General features: G+C 36.9%; 1 protein-coding gene across 1 annotated transcript in view; it reads right to left on the reverse strand.

Moving 5' to 3' along the window:
* The window catches only part of LOC137393176 (glucosylceramide transporter ABCA12-like), a 47399-nt gene that overhangs the window by 6874 nt on the left and 22666 nt on the right, over positions 1-17859 (reverse strand). Inside the window, exons 27-49 of the mRNA XM_068079612.1 lie at positions 16501-16754; positions 16138-16155; positions 15265-15443; positions 14700-14915; positions 14183-14486; positions 13688-13878; positions 12493-12631; positions 11802-12012; positions 11285-11395; positions 9884-10015; positions 9374-9533; positions 7957-8091; positions 6523-6606; positions 5641-5888; positions 4659-4784; positions 4348-4550; positions 3906-4036; positions 3533-3706; positions 3078-3170; positions 2644-2868; positions 1379-1671; positions 959-1184; positions 564-741 (exon numbers count right to left, since the gene is read on the reverse strand). Coding sequence (XP_067935713.1) covers positions 564-741; positions 959-1184; positions 1379-1671; positions 2644-2868; positions 3078-3170; positions 3533-3706; positions 3906-4036; positions 4348-4550; positions 4659-4784; positions 5641-5888; positions 6523-6606; positions 7957-8091; positions 9374-9533; positions 9884-10015; positions 11285-11395; positions 11802-12012; positions 12493-12631; positions 13688-13878; positions 14183-14486; positions 14700-14915; positions 15265-15443; positions 16138-16155; positions 16501-16754 — 4031 coding nt within the window. The remainder of the gene's footprint in view (positions 1-563; positions 742-958; positions 1185-1378; positions 1672-2643; positions 2869-3077; positions 3171-3532; positions 3707-3905; positions 4037-4347; positions 4551-4658; positions 4785-5640; positions 5889-6522; positions 6607-7956; positions 8092-9373; positions 9534-9883; positions 10016-11284; positions 11396-11801; positions 12013-12492; positions 12632-13687; positions 13879-14182; positions 14487-14699; positions 14916-15264; positions 15444-16137; positions 16156-16500; positions 16755-17859) is intronic.

Raw genomic sequence — 17859 nt, forward strand, 5'->3', positions numbered from 1 at the left:
ATGGGCTGAACGCCGAGAAAAATGAGCTCAAAAAGCGCGGTTTTATCACAAGCTAGCGTTGTTATCGCACTTTTTAAAATATGCAATGCTAAATAGCTTATCTACCTTTCAGAAAAGACTGATATTATTTTTAAGGCTGAATTTAGATATTAATAGATTTTAAAACACCTATCTCTATTATTCTAAATCGGTCTAAACATCCCTACGTAACTTCTGTTCCCAAAAAGCTAGGTTACGTCACGTATTTATGGGCGGAGCTTGTTATGGCGATCGTGTTGTTTTCGAGACCGATATTAAAACGCTGTAAAAAAGCCTTCACTACTCTGAAAGTAAGTAGACTAATCTTTATTTTGAGTACAAAATCGGAATCAGCATGTTTAATTTACTTAGTAAATACAATAAAAATGGTTCGTGACAGTTATGGTTTAACAAAGTTTATTTATTTAATTTCTTCAAGTTCGGCGGGCCGGATTAAAAAGTTTAACGGGCCGCATGTGGCCCCCGGGCCGTAGTTTGCCCATGCCTGAGTTACAGTCATACACATAGAATAGTAAGATACTCACCCTCAGAACAATATAAGCATTTGCCCCATCATTATTTAGCTGGAAGAAGTTCAAGAGAAAAACGACAGTGCTAAGAGCAATACCAAGGAACATGTTAGCCATGAGGAGTGAGAAGAATGCTGTTGTCGTACTTTTAAACAGTTTCACCATCATGTACATGAACGGCAGCACTGCCCAACTGCAACATAACAGAATATTAGGCGGAGCATTAATTTTGAGAGAGGTCATCACAGATAAGACCACTACAACATTGCAACACATTCATTTCACATTTCAATAGTTTATATAAGAGTTATCATTATACTAGGGGTCATTTGTTTTTTTTTTGTAAAATTTTAGTTTCCAACAGCCTTCGCACATTCAAGTTAGAGAAATGCTAATAGAGTGTAACTTACGCATAGGCGACTAGAAGAAGGAAGACGACTAGCAAGTTGTCTCCTGCTGTGTAGGTGCTGATTCCAAAGGCATACATCAGGAGGAGGCAGAGACCGATTGGAATAGCGAACATAAGCATGTCCCAAAGATAGGTAACAAGCCAATACCTGATTGGTCCGACTCCATAGACGTATTGGAGATGTTTTTCTCCTTTCACACGCTCGAGCACAAGATACATGCATAAAGCTAAAAAGTTAGAGAGTAGCCTTAAGAAAACATGAATAAGCATCAGGAAGCATACATAGTCATACGAAAAAGGGTTTTGATCATAAGTTGAAAATTGTCTCACCATTGAAACATAAAATAGCTTTTACAAAATAAAAGGTTTGCATCAGCTCCACTCCTTACCGGTACAGTAAAAGTATAGAGAGAAAACATACCTGCTGGTATGAAGGAGAAGGCGACCAGGAAGGTAATAGATATGCCAAGGTCAGCAGTCTTTTCTAAGGCATTCTTAACGCTGAGCTGTCCTGGAGAGAGCGACAATGGGTGGCTATAGACAGTGATGCCGTAATCTTCTCCTTGCATTCCCATTCTGTCAAGCCCTGCTCGCACCATCATGTTGGACAGAGCATTCATGTAGGATGGTAGTGAGTGGAAAGCCCGGTTGTCAAACCACACGGTTGCCTCAGTCCTGTTACTCTCATCCTTTCTAAATGTCCAGCCGCCATATCTGCAGTTCAGGTACAGGCTAGTGAGAAACTGACCTTACGATCAAGGTCAAAGACATTATCTAGAGCACAGAACAATGAATACATAAAGTAAATACTGTTACTTTACTATACACACACCGCATATAATAAGTTGACTTGACTAGCTAACTTTATTATACACACACCACAAATAATAAGTTGACTTGGTTAGCTAACTTCAATATACATACACCACAAATAATAAGTTGACTTGATTAGCTAACTTCACTATACACACACCACAAATAATAAGTTGACTTGGTTAGCTAACTTCACTATACACACACCACAAATAATAGGTTGGCTTGATTAGCTAACTTCACTATACACACACCACAAATAATAAGTTGACTTGGTTAGCTAACTTTACTATACACACACCACAAATAATAAGTTGACTTGGTTAGCTAACTTTACTATACACACACCGCAAATAATAAGTTGACTTGGTTAGCTAACTTCACTATACACACACCACAAATAATAAGTTGACTTGGTTAGCTAACTTCACTATACACACACCACAAATAATAAGTTGACTTGGTTAGCTAACTTCAATATACACACACCACAAATAATAAATTGACCAGTATGAGCTAGCTAAACCCTCAAATAGGTACTTGTCCTGTTGTCAAACATTTCAAGTAGTGAAAGTTTTACCTTGATATGTATCCTTAAAGGTCACATGATATGAACTGAATACATCTATGAAGAGGTGGGTAATTAATAGCTACTTTGCTGTCTTTATTATTATGAGAGAATTTTTTCGCAACCTTCATGATTAGTTCCGAGGAGCCCAGACCCTATCTAAGAGCCAGTGGGTTGTCACTGTCTTCTTTTACTGTAGGGGGTTTCTCACAATCTGTGCTGTCCTTATGATTGCCGTTTCCTGTATTGTTTCGGCGGACATTACTATTACTATTATTATCATTCGACTGTGCGATCAAACGTACCTTGAAGCCTTGTAGAAATTGTAAGTAGACAGAAGGTAATCTTGCATGTCATATGACTCATTCACATGCAACAGTTTTTCCTTGTCACTTGTAAGGTAGGTGTTCTGTTGAGGATTGTCTCCCTCGCAGTCGTAGTGTGATTTTATAGAGCATTGGCAGACAGGCAGAGGTTCAAGAGAGTCAGACGCTGTCTGTAGTAATGTGTTTCCATCACAAGTAGACTTTCTATGAAGGATAAAAAAGGAAATGAAAGAAAAGAAAAGCCTCATCAATATTTGCTACAAGGTTGGAAAAAATTGTAACTACTATGAAGTGTTGAAGAAAAATCTATGCGCATATGTCTTCCATGCACCATCAAGTTTATGATATTACCTTCCCATAAAACAAGTTCTGACTGAAACTTGTTTTATGGGAGGGTAAAAAATAAAATTTACCGTGGATTAGCATCCCTTAGACAACTTGTTCCTATGCCGGCATCACTCAGAAGTGTTGAAGCCATAGCACTTCCATCAGGCACATTGTAACTGCTGTCGGTAGAATATAATCAAACACTATACATCAGGCACATTGTAACTGCTGTCGGTAGAATATAATCAAACACTATACATCAGGCACATTGTAACTGCTGTCGGTAGAATATAATCAAACACTATACATCAGACACATTGTAACTGCTGTCGGTAGAATATAATCAAACACTATACATCAGACGCATTGTAACTGCTGTTGGTAGAATATAATCAAACACTATACATCAGACACATTGTCACTGCTGTTGGTAGCAGAAGACTGAACACACTCCACTAGATTAAAAAAGACAGTAGTAAACCTTATTTGCAAACATAAACACACCCAGTCAACACAAAACTGCAATATGCATGAAGGATACCTATAGAAGGAATAGCTGTTGGGGTAAAGTGAAGGCTGCAGCTCAAGGCTAGGTTGGTTGCTGCGATCAGGTATGATCAAGGTCACGCCAAGGGCAAGGGCAATGAAGGCGCATGGCAGAAGGATGAGTGCAAAGTATGTCTTGAAGTCCTTCAAGGTGTGAATGAAACGTTTTCTGCAATTGATCAGCAAAAGTCAAGTTGTATGACTCTTTGCTCTCAACAAAAATACGTACAGCAAAGGAACATCCTAAACATGAAATTAGTGACATTAGCTTACTGAGAACAGCCATGAAGCCTTTTTCACAGGGTGCCTACGTAGTGCCCCGTGATTATGCAAGAAATATGCCTAGTTTCTAACGAACAGAGACTAACCTAAGCAATGCAGAGAACAGCCTGCCACAACCCATAGGAGACGAGGTGCCAAAGTCCTTTTCAGCATGTCCTTTATGGCCTTTTTCGGAGGCTGCCTGAGTTTGTTCTTCTTCTGTTATGTTCTCAAACACCTAGAATAGTATTAGATAATTTAATTACACATGGCGTAAAAATATGTTTTGTATTTCCACTCCCCTTTAATTGGCTAAATATTACCGCTTGACAATGCTATCACATGTGATTAAAAAGGTAAGGCGATGCTCTGGTCTACCTGTTAACCTCAAAACCTGTTATACCCCATTTTTCTGCCTCCTTTCTAAAAAGGTGACGCAAAAAGGCCAGTGGCAACCAGGCTAAAGCTCTTGGAGGCAAAAACTTTGGCTGATTCATAGCCATGATGACCCGTCATACTAGTGTTTTTAGGAAGTGTTTAGCTACTGACCTCATCCAGAGTAGAATCCGATATTCCAAAGCCAGATATGCCAAGGTCAGACAGTTTACCATCTAGCTCTTTGAACAACTTTTCGAAACTAGGAAGCTCATCCGATGGTAACGAATAGGTGAGACTGCTGCCAATGTCAGACATCAGCGTCGCAGTCGGACAGTATTTTTTTATTAGGTCTGTTACCTTGGTTATGTTGAACTCTACAAAAATTGTAAAATAAAACAAACTGCTTGTGTAAGAGATACAACAAACTCGAGAAATCAAAACGGGTGACAAGTCAAGACAGTTTTACTTCAGGCAGGACTGACCTCCAGGCTGGCTAGACGGCATCTTCTCGAGGAACAGCTGGTATCCAGAAGCATGCTCTTTCTTAAGTGACATTGGCGAGCCTTCAGCTCGTAGCTTTCCTTTATCCACTATTGCTACTCTATCACCTGAACACACATACAGTATTATAAAGATACATACTGTGACTCTATCACTTTAACACACATGCAATAATATAAGGATACCTATTGTGACTCTGTCACTTGAGCACACACACAGCAACGTAAGGATACCTACTGTGACTCTATCACTTGAACACACATACAGCATTATAAGGATACATACTGTGACTCTATCACTTGAACACACATACAGTATTATAAGGATACATACTGTGACTCTATCACTTGAACACACGTACAGTATTATAAGGATACCTAATGTGACTCTGTCACCTGAGCACACACACACACAGCAACGTAAGGATACCTGATATGACTCTATCACTTGAACACACATACAGCATTGTAAGGATACCTATTGCTGCTTCTGATCTGTGCATCAATTTATTTTTCATTCATTCATAGAGCTACTGCAACTAAACATACAGTATTTACGTGCACATGCATAGCTAGGCATTCTTGGTAAATTCTGACACAGCCTTACAAGCCCCTTGTATTAGCAAGTACAATTATTGCCAATACTTGCAAACAAAAAAAACAGACAATTCTACATGAAGTATGTCAGTTCATGATGACTTTGTATGAGAGTGTGCTGCCGTTGACATGGTTAGTAGGTTTAATAAACTATTTGAAAGACGGCTTTTAACATGCGTTAAATTTTAGATAATATTATTACTGCATATTTAACTTTTGTGTTCAAAAGCAATTATTTAATCAGTGAGCTGTTTAAAATGCAAGTTAAAAACACTCCACAGATCAGCGGCAAAGGTAAAAACAGCAACAAAAAAAACAGATGTCTCTCAACTCTTATGAGTGTTATGGTTTAATATCTCAACCTTACCAAGGGTGTCGGCTTCGTCAAGATGGTGTGTGCAGAGAATGATAGTTTTTCCTGTTCGGTTTTTGAGTATCAGATCCCAGATGGCTCGCCTGCCATTTGGATCAATTGATGAGGTTGGCTCATCCAAGATGATAACCTTAGAGTTACCAATGAATGCGATGGCGACAGAGAGGCGTCGTTGCATGCCACCCGAGAGTGTACCGACCAGTTCATTTCTTACAGACCAGAGACCTATGTTATGCAGCATTCTACAAAACAATGTAACTCTCTCAAAAACTTATTTTCTTGTACCTGTTGACAATGCGTACGGCCAAGACTTTAAAATATAAAAAAGTGTTTTTGGACACTATTCGATAAAGTAAATAAATAATTGATATTAAAAACTTCCCAACACACAAATTTTGATTTCTGTCAGTTTCAGCTGCAAAATCTTGTTTGCACAACAGATTTTTCACAATCGACTTATCATTGCCTCATCAAGTAAAGTGTGTACAAGTCAGCTTTATAGCTTATACCTCCCACTAACTATAGACAAGTTATCATCTAGCTGTAATGTATTTATATGTATATAACATCTTCAAAAGGCGTCAAAACGTTTTTCACAACATCAAATTGGTGGCTCACCTTTATATGTTCTTTGTACAAAGAAGTACATGAAAACTTTTTTTGTTGCCACAAAATGTTTAAAAATCTCGATGCATATTGACCTTGAGTTGAACATACGAACCAGCAAATCAATGACAGTATGGTATTATTAGTGATGACAGAGCGGACAGGTGCTTGCAAATAATCACTGAAGGTTTATGTCATGCAATTTCAGGCATGTCAGTATATACAATATATCGATTTGAGGGACTCAGCACTGCCATGTCCTATACTCACTCTTCCACATCAAAGCTCAACACGCTTGCCGGCTCAGAGCTCTTTAGTGAGGCAAACATATGTAAGTGTTCCTTCACAGTCATACTGCAATATTACACATGACATGTTACCATCTACCTGCCATACTTCAATATTACACATGACATGTTACCATCCACCTACCTGTCTAAATTGCATCTATAAGGCCATGTTTGAAATTTTTAGAGTTTTATTGGTTAAAAATAGAAAACCGTAAGCTATAGCTGTAAATATGTTCGCTAAAAATTTGCAAAATTTCTCTGCAACTAAATAACTACTAGTAAATAATATTCACTGAGATAAAAGGATGCGTCATTGCACTAGTTTGGTTGTTGGACAAATTTAACATTTTAACAAGCACCAGTGTCTAAAGTCTAACCTAACAAGCACCAGTGTCTAAAGTCTAACCTTCTAACAAGCACCAGTGTCTAAAGTTTAACCTTCTAACAAGCACCAGTGTCTAAAGTTTAACCTTCTAACAAGCACCAGTGTCTAAAGTGTAACCTTCTAACAAGCACCAGTGTCTTAAGTGTAACCTTCTAACAAGCACCAGTGTCTAAAGTGTAACCTTCTAACAAGCACCAGTGTCTAAAGTTTAACCTTCTAACAAGCACCAGTGTCTAAAGTTTAACCTTCTAACAAGCACCAGTGTCTAAAGTCTAACCTTCTAACAAGCACCAGTGTCTAAAGTCTAACCTTCTAACAAGCACCAGTGTCTAAAGTCTAACCTTCTAACAAGCACCAGTGTCTAAAGTGTAACCTTCTAACAAGCACCAGTGTGTAACGTTGTACTCTATAACAAGAACAGTGTCTAAAGCTGTACACTCTAATGAGCATCAGTGCCAAAGCACTCCAACAAGCACATCCGTTTGCAATGCAGAGCTGACAGGGTTGACAAACTTTTCAAGCTGAGCAACTCCCTAGAATCTATTTTAAACTGATCACACTTGTCATCTACTACGCTTGTCTGATCAAGTTGATTGGTATTGAATACTTCCGGCAAATTTAATGACAGCAGTTAGACAGAGTGTACAGAGCTGGCAAGGAATAGACAAGGTACTTACAAGTCAAAGAGCATGTCAAGGAGTAGACAAGGTACTTACAAGTCAAAGAGCATGGCAAGGAGTAGACAAGGTACTTACAAGTCAAAGAGTGTGGCAAGGAGTAGACAAGGTACTTACAAGTCAACGAGCATGTCAAGGAGTAGACAAGGTACTTACAAGTCAAAGAGCGTGGCAAGGAGTAAACAAGGTACTTACAAGTCAAAGAGCATGTCAAGGAGTAGACAAGGTACTTACAAGTCAAAGAGCATGTCAAGGAGTAGACAAGGTACTTACAAGTCAAAGAGCATTTCAAGGAGTTGACAAGGTAATTACATGTCAAAGAGCATGTTAAGGAGTAGACAAGGTTACTTACAAGTCAAAGAGCATGTCAAATTGTGGACAATAGCCAAGATTCTTCCGAATGTTACTTATACTATTTCCATCCAAGGTCCAGCCGTTAATTACAGCGCTACCAGCTGTAGGCGCCGTCATCCCCGTCAGCATGTTTCTACAAAAGTTGAGCCATTTATATATTGCAAATCATTATTATTATTGTTTATTTCATTATTATTTTTTTATTCCATTATTATTCTTTATTATCATTTTTCATGGCATTGGATGGCTAACAACACTAATAATGAAGGATAAATAATGAAGGATAAACAGAAATGAAACCAGCCAACAAACTTGACTATCTGCTATGTAAAAGAGGATCTCTATAATCACATTAAATCCTAAGGAATTACTGTTGGCTGTAACCATAGACCTATTAACTAATAATACTATTAACTATAAGTATAGTTAATAGGTCTATGGCTGTCACTAACAAGGGGTGCAAAGGAACATCTTATGCTAGACGAAACTACACTGTAGAAGGAAAAGCACAAAACTTAGAAATGGTTTGGATTAACTACCAGAAAGCAATTGATGTGCATTCTGTGTTTCTGACTAATGGAGAGGATGAGACCACCTGGATTTGACAAAAATTCTGTGCACATGAACTGGCTAGTTGGTATAGGAAAAGGAATAATTCAAGGAATCTTTTTATCCACTCTTTTTTCCATGTATCGCAAATACCTCTATCTATAGTTATGTGAGATTGAACTCAGCAATAGATGTTTTGAAGCAGCCACAACGTCAGCCATCACCTTTTTTATGGAAAGTCACAAGAAGAACTAACCAGGCCTAGTGACCTCTGTATTCAAGGACAATATCAAAATGAGTTGTGTTAAAAAGAGGAAAGAAATTCATTTTTATATTATTGTTATTATACTATTGTATTGCTATTATATTATTGTTATTATATTATTACTATGAATGAACTACAATTGTCTGATTTTTAGCCAGACAATTGTAGTTCATTCGATATAATAACAATTATTGTAATTATATTATTACTACATGTATGAATTAACTACAATTATCTGGTTTATTTGGTCTAATAAAACAATGATAATCAGTGTACAAGCTTGATGAAAAGTAGCTGTGTTACTAGCTGCATAGTCTGAGTCTTGTTTTGCCTTGCTATTCTTTTGTTTTAGTGAATTGCATGCTAAAATCTGAGCAGTTTGAGATCCTGACTGACTGTTCCTGCAAGCTTTTAGACTTTATCGTGATTAGTTAACCATTTGAATCATACTTTGAATTGAAAAATAGAGCTGTTGACTTTTGTTGTCTCAGGTGCAATGTATTCAAATTCATCGTTGGTACTGCAGGAGACAAATTTCAAAATCATAACATTTTTTGTCATTTGGATAGTTAAGAAACTGAGAAAAAAACAGTAAACTTACATAGTTGTTGTTTTACCGGCTCCATTTCTGCCCAAGAAGGCTGTGACATGCCCTTCGTGGAATACCATATCCAAGCCATCAACAGCAACTTTGCCATTTGAATAAACTTTCCTGAGCTTTTCAACGGAGATGCCCACTGGCAGGTCTGTTAAATATTTGCCTTAAATACCAAACATAAGATAGTGCAGTGGCATTCCAAAGGACACACGAGAGACAACAGTAGGGAATAATAATTCACATGCTTAACAGTGAATAGCGTGAGGTTGGTAAAGTATATGTCAAGCTGTTGGTAGATCAGGCATGCTGTTAGCACCCGAGTTTTTTGTTAGAAATATTTAGGACAAAAAAAGAAAGATAGAAAGTAGAAAGACTGAACCCGCAAATACATTTTCTAGACAAAATATAGCCTAGAAAAGAAAACAGGGAAGAATCTGGCTGCTTTCTCGCTGTCTCTGTGAATTATTCAATAGAAATGTGAGTGCATCAGCGTGGTTTGTCACAACATTCTACCTGAACTCTCCTGCCATTTGGCAGTTTTGTATAAACGTGAATCTGATTGAGGTGTTCCTGTTAACCAATCAGATTTCTTCTTAGAACTCATAGTTGATAAAGAGACGCTTTGGTATGAATTTGTCCCCCAGTCTGAGAAAGATGTACATGGCATAACATTAGTTTAGAATTTTATAGATAAACCAAACTTGGACTCAAAGGAAGCCAATTATTGTTGTGTGAGTACTCTGTTTTACCTCAGCCAGCGTATAGTACAACGGTTAACACAGTTTAACCGAACCACATCTAATTATATCAGCTATACATTTAATGATAAAGCAAGTTACAAACTTACTTTGTCACTTTTATAAAAAATCTTGGTATATTAATGCATAATTATTCCAGATAAGGTAATGCTTAGGGCAGTCAAGGTTACTGCTGCTTGATATTGCTAAAGACTTATTCACGTTTCTACCAAATAGTTGAAAAATAAACGTTGACGTAATAAGTATTAATTTAAAATATCCAAATATAGCTGACATCATGATACCTCGGCATGCTCATTATCATGGCATTACAATGTCATTGCAATACTTCAAGACGATGCTCTACCCACAACAATGACTTCCTACAAAAAATTTAATGTTAAAATTTATATAGCTATTATTTTTAGATTTGTGTTTGTAGCCCTTTGTGGTTGAACAATTGATCCTGTTAGCCCCATTGTGGTTAGACAATTGATCCTGTTAGCCCCATTGTGGTTGAACAATTGATCTTGTTAGCCCCTTCTGGTTGGACAATTGATTCTGTTAGCCCTATTGTGGTTGGACAATTGATCTTGTTAGCCCCCTTCTGGTTGGACAATTGATCCTGTTAGCCCCATAGCTACAAATCTATTTTCTATATTCTACAAAACTGCAAACTTATCTATGACTCATACCATATCCTATCTATGGCTTATACCATGTTCTATTTATGACTCATACCATGTTTTATCTATGACTCATACCATATCATATCTATGACTCTTACCATATCATATCTATGACTCTTACCATATTCTATCTATGACTCTTACTATATTCCATCTATGACTCTTACCATATTCTATCTATGACTTATACCATGTCCTATCTATGACTCTTACCATATTCTATCTATGACTCTTACCATATTCTATCTATGACTCATACCATATTCTATCTATGACTCTTACCATATTCTATCTATGACTCATACCATATTCTATCTATGACTCTTACCATATTCTATCTATGACTCTTACCATATTCTATCTATGACTCATACCATGTTTTGTCTATGACTCTTTTATATTCTATCTATGACTCTTACCATATCCTATCTATGATTCATACCATATCATATCTATGACTCATACCATGTCATATCTAAAACTCTTACCGTGTTCGCTTGCTTTTTGTTTTCCATTCCTACTTGCTCTTCTAGCTGATCCGATGTTCCAATAACTCTTTGTGAATGGGAAATAAAGAGGAAGTCGTTGACCAAACTTGCCTGCAAAAAACACACAGAGAGAATGCATACTAACAGTTGATTCATGTTGTAATGGCAGAACACCCATATTAATGAGCTAAGCTCTGTTACTAACTTACTACTACATAAATGTCCTAGTTTTACATGACCATGTGCAGCAATATTATTGTCTAAATCCTTTTGACAAGGTTTTCATGTTCCAATATGCATTTTGGAAGCTGTGAGTAGGATTGGTTACACTAATAATATATTGTAGTTAATATACAAAGAGTCAATAATGTTAGGTAGGAAAAGTTTCTGTGTTTGTCATGAACATTACCTAAAGAGAAAGTTCGCATATATTTGGAGTGCAGTAAGTACTAAGAGCTGCGCTAGAGAAAGCGAGCTTTAAGATAACTGCAGAAACTTTAATCTAGAGAGTAATTACCAGGTTTGATGTTCCTGATATACCAGCCAATCAGAAGGTAGATAAACGAATCTATCAGCATCCATATAAACATCCACTGAACAGACAACTCCCAATCCTCATTATAGCCTGGAGCCTTGTCGATGTTGCTCCACTGAACTCCTTCTCCCATCTGCTCCAACCTTGACATGTATGTTGCACCGATGGCGAAAGCGGTTGTCGACATCAGACACTGTCAAGTCCCACAGTTAGAGATTATATACATATAGCGTTGGAGAGAGTAAAGCAGGCATGCGTCATATCCCACAGTTAGAGATTATATACATATAGCGTATTCATTTCCATTTGTATGCACAAGCTACGAACAAAACTTGGAGCGTTTGCAAAACAAGACTTTTATAGAACAAGCATGGTCTTAGATATGCAAGCAACATTTTATGGTATTATTATTATTATTATGTGTCCGACATGATTACATATCTTGATTAAACAATTGCTGTTACTCCAGTTTAAAGACCATTATGGTGCAAAAAACTATGATAGCTTTGTAAAACCTTTACAGACACACTTATCAACAGCAAGATTAGTAATCGCAAACATACATATATGCCGGTGGTTAACCGGAGCGACATTCTTTTGACACATTTTGACAGTTAGAGACAGCATTGATCACTTGTTAGAGAAAGCAGCATCAGCATAAGACGAGACTTACGGATGCGTGGAAGTGCGGCGCCCGGAAGTACTCCCTGTAGTTGCTGTAGATTATGTATGGCATGTAGCTTAAGCAATATACCATCACTCCGATAGCCGCTGCCACATTTGCTTTAGAGAAGAATGATCCAATCATGTAGCTAAGAATAAATGAGTGAGTCACAATTTTAGTAGAAAAACAAAAGATTCACTTTTGTTACAGCAATTGCAATATGGGTAATACACTGATTAGACAGGTTTGTCCATAGATAGTCATATCTCAATACTTCCTCACACCAGAGTTGCGTACGATGCAACCAGCAAAAGAGTACAGAATAGAATTACGAACAAGTGACTAATCGAATTGTTTTAACATATATATTTTTCACCGTGTGATGAAAACGTTGAGGAAATAATTGACTTCAACACACAATATAATGTCTAACATGCGAAATTCAAAGAATTTCAAACATTGCAGTATGATAAGTTAAAGTGAAAAAGTTTAAGGTAAAATTGATACACAACAATGTAAAAAAATACCAAAATTGAAAAATAATTGGAAATACATGTATGTAACTTGAAATCAACTTATTCTCGTCTATTAACATCTTCACTTCCACCTCCACCCAGAAGTATCACCAAGGTTATACTTTTGTTCAACCACTTCTAAAGAAAATCAAAAATAAAATATTATTTTGATAAGTTTAATTTGTTTTTCACACTCTTCTTCACATCTCTTCATAGTGGCTGCAAACCGTAATTATCTGTAGCATCTATTAAAGAATTATTGTAGACTAACAAGTTATGAAACAAATTAAATTAATTACAGTGTATTCGTATAGGAACATTTTATCCAACATACAATCAAACCTTGATGCATGCTTCATATGTTAAACAGTCACATATGAAATGGGGAGAAGAAAGCCATGATACAGTTATTTTGCCTTAACTCACTCTTATAACAATATCCTACCAGTTGACTCATATTCGTACAACTATTGGTGTATAAAAACTTTTTACTATTGTTAAATATCGCTGTTTGCATACAATGTAAAAATTTTTGCTAGAAAACGTGATGAAAGGCCAGCCAGCGCCCAATGTTTACTTAGTACTTACAGCACCTCTTGACACTTGTCAACAGGATACTGTAGAAAGATCAGCAAACTTTATGACTAGAGAAAACTCAAAACAAAATGAGTGAAGAAACATCAACGAACCAGAACATGGTAGAAGACAATGAGAAGACAAGGAGGTAGAGGAAGACAATCAATCCGTTTGAGAGAATGAAGATCTGTCCAAACATAAGAAAGAGTGTGGCTATTCCTGAGAGTATCGTCATTCCGAAGAAGGTGTTTATGAACCAGGAAGACCAGATTACTCCACCCTTTAATCCCATTATCTTCATCAACTACAAGAAAAGGTAAAGAGAATCATTAAGCAAAATTCATTTTAAAAAGTCGATGTAAGACAACTACTGGGAGCTTTTGCCTTCCCTAAGCCACCACTGGACAATACAAAGCACTGCAAAGGCAAACGGCTACTACTTCTCATCTGCTTATGATTTGCTGTATGTTTTATGATAACGCTTCTCATTGTGGCTTAAGCATAATGAGCTACAATAGTTATGCTATCATGTGATAGGAGACAACTCCTGTTTAAGAGTCAACTCGTGAGCCATGAGCAATCTCATGTAAGCCTATACACACACATACCTCTTCTAGTCCAGTTTCTCTATAGGCAGTCAGTGTTTTGATGCAGTGAGCAACAGCAAACAGCCAAGAAAGTGTCATTACGATTGGTACTAGGTAAGGATAGACAAATCCCATGAATATGTCCTCATTGTAGCAAGTAGCAGGCATGAGCTGCACCAGAGTGCTTGTTTTGGAGATAGAGGTGTCATTTCCCTTCAGGTGTATATTAGTAATAGATCTGTCCACCATTTCTTGTATTTGCAGGAAACCTCTCAAATACCGCATATCCTCCAGGGTGTTATCTCTTGGAGCCGCAGAATAAAACCTGTTCAAGCAAGATTCCATATGACCTTAGTTTAAATCCTAGAAACCTAGAACTACTATTATAGATGCCAGTTGAGTTGAATTAATGGAAAAAATGTGTCCTAATGCTATAAGTGACATTTGAAGTGCAATAAAAAGAATAGAAACTATATTTCCTCATGAATATGCACACAGCATAATTTGATCACAACATCAGATTACAATGTCTACTTACAACTCTTGTAACAGCAAGGTTGTCTCTACATTTTCTATGTCCATTCGAATTTTGTACTTGAGATGTTTAGGCATTGAAGGAGTTGTCTCACGCTTTTTCCTCGAACTGGATTGAACATTAGTATTCTCAAAAACTAAGCCTGCTATAAATTCTCCAGATTTGTGGAGGTCTTTTGCGAGTTCCTCCAACTCTGCTTCTGAACTTACTCCTTGGAACCTTAAACAAAAGTTTGGTTGTCTTCACTCGCATTCAGATTGTCTGATGCACAAATATAGTTCACATCCTCAAGAACAGAGCTAAGCATAAAGCCATTCAAACGAGATAAGTTTAAAAAGTTAAGTTTTCCCTTAAAGAGCTTGAAAGAATTTCAATCTTGAAACACCGAGATAAAACACGATTTTTATCTCAGTGTTTAAGAGATAACACTGTTCAAAGCAGGAAGCTACTCAAAGTGTGGTACATCAAGCAAACGTGCCAATTTTCTTAAACCTCTCAGGTATTTCCATCCAAGTTTTGACAACTCCTGATGCAAAGGTTATTATAACATTCGATAGAAGTGTCAAACCTGTCAAGACTGATGCAGTCAGCATAAACCATCCCACTAGACATGAGAGAAAGCATAGCCTGATTCTGGTCAGACGTGAAAAGCTCTAGCTGTCTGGCAAGGCTAGCCATGTCCAAATCTGTCTTCAACATAGATCTGATAAGGTCTGGACTTACACCCTTGAGGATTTCCAGACTTTCCTGCAAAAACAATCATGTATGAGAAACTTTAAGGATTAATAAAATTATCACAGACTGATGAACAATATTACAGTTTTGACGCACTTAGGGATTAGCAAGAGCCTAATGATTGCCGACAACAAAACATTTGACAATAGTCTAACAACTGACCACCGGCGAACTTAAGATCTGCTGCAGCAATCTAATAGCTTAGCAACTGACAACCAGCAAACTCAAGATCTGCTGCAGCAATCTGGCGCAGTACTGAATATCTACCTAATGCAAGGGCAGTAAGAATTGGAGTTTTGGAGGTATGCTGGGATATAAGGTTTTCAGGGCTAACCGGGAGCATTAGTAGAGAAGTTTGTTGGTACCCATAGCATAATATCACAAGTTGAAGGTACAGCATATCCCTAACTGGCCACATGCGTGAAGGCAGGTACATATAAAGGTAATCAGAATAGATAAAACAGATATTATCTTTAAAGTTGTAGGATTTCAAACTACTGCCATGTATGACTCAAATTAGCGAGGTAAGTTAACAATAACATTTATGCAAATCAGGGATGTCAATAAAGACAAGGACAGAGCAGCTGTTTGAGCATATGTTTGAGCATATTGATAGTCAATAATGACAAGTCATGACAGGTAGAATTTCAATGTAACACCCCTAACAAACAAGGTGGTAAGGCATAGCTAGATGCGTGTACAATACCTGGGGGTCCATCTTGATCTGTTCAAAGTAATTTAGAGAGAAGAATGAATGACAAAGCAAACAAGCTGTGAAAGCTAAATAACACATAATGCTTTTTATGGAGAAGTACAACTGTAATTATGTACCAGGATTGCTGTCGATGACAGCACGCACAAGCATGACATTGGAAATAGCCTAAAGGTAAAAGAAATTGAAGTACATGTACTTTATTATTATTATTATTATCTTGGACTTCATTCAGTTAAAATGAGAAGAAAGTTCTTAGCTGTAGTTTTCACTTTTTTGGCCAATGGTATCACTTCGAAACATGGTATCAAAGGAGTTTGTGCTACATAATCCTTCTGAGCGCACAAACTCCCTCACCTTAAACTTCTCCAATTTCTCTGGGTTATTGAAAGCGTTCAAGAAACTCTCCTGGGTATCAATAACGAGCTGGATTGTTTCAAGCATGGTTGAAAATTTTTGGAATGTGACATTTGATCCTCGCACAATTTCCTTCGTCAAGTCATTGTCGGGAGTGTAGAGTATCTTGCCGACAAACAGGGGCTTCATAAACTCCCACATTATCTTTCCACCAGTTTCTTTGTAGACAGCTCTTCTGATCTCATCGCAGTGAGCTGTCATAAAACATGAAAACTATATAGCACCAGTTTAGTCATTCAAACAAGCAGAGGTGTTAATTGGTAATACTATTTATTAAGGATTCTAAGAGTCAGACAGCTGTTATTAGAAAGTCTTGTTTGAAGTATCTTAAAACTTTATATTTCACGCACATTTATTAGATGCATAAAATAGTTTTTGGAATGGAGAGAATTCTTGCAAAATACTAAATCACTACTTTTGAAGATGTACAATAGAGTATCGCAAGATTCAATCCTATAAACCTGTTTATTTATTGAGTTTGTATCGGATTGTTTTGATTCATTTGCAACTTGAATGCTTTAGAAAGTGATTTGCAAGTGTTTCTTTCGGTACTATAACAATTTAATTAGTTAAAATTATGAAATCATCCGCCTCACCTAAAAGAAGTGTTTAGAGGTCAGAGATCATAGAATAAGGGACCACAAGAAATTTGATTCCATGAAAATTGATATCAGATAATCAAGCTTTCTTAAATGAGTATCAAATACTGCGCAACACGTTCGGTGACACCGACATACGATCATGAGTGACAGGTGAGCAACATTGAATGCCACCGACATATGATGGTCAGCACGCTAGCTGAGTAAAAAAAAACTGCATAGTATCTGCCCACTTCATATTCAGCTGTGATTGGTTAATCACACCAATGACAAATAATTTTTAATTTGTCTTGACACAAGAGAGTCATGATGTACTATATATACTATTATATACTATATACATACAGTATATATACTATATATATAACGTATATATAATATATATATGCAGTATATTTTAACCTGTAGTTTTTAATAAACTTTATATACCGTATATATATACCGCATATATATATATATCGTATATGTACCATATATATATATAGGGTATATATAAGATCAATGTATGGAAATATGTGATGTCCATGAGACAGGGATAATACAGCGATAGATCTCACACTAAAGTGTGGTAGACCTCAGGTTAGAGTAGCACCAGTTCCTGTTTGAGCGATGATGCAGTTGAAAGAATAGAAGTATTGTATCATGCTATTAATTATATGAAGCATCAACAGCGTTGCCTCACCACAGCCCAGTTATCCAC

The sequence above is a fragment of the Watersipora subatra genome, chromosome 4, assembly GCF_963576615.1.
Source record: "Watersipora subatra chromosome 4, tzWatSuba1.1, whole genome shotgun sequence".
Classification (NCBI taxonomy): Eukaryota; Metazoa; Bryozoa; class Gymnolaemata; order Cheilostomatida; family Watersiporidae; genus Watersipora; species Watersipora subatra.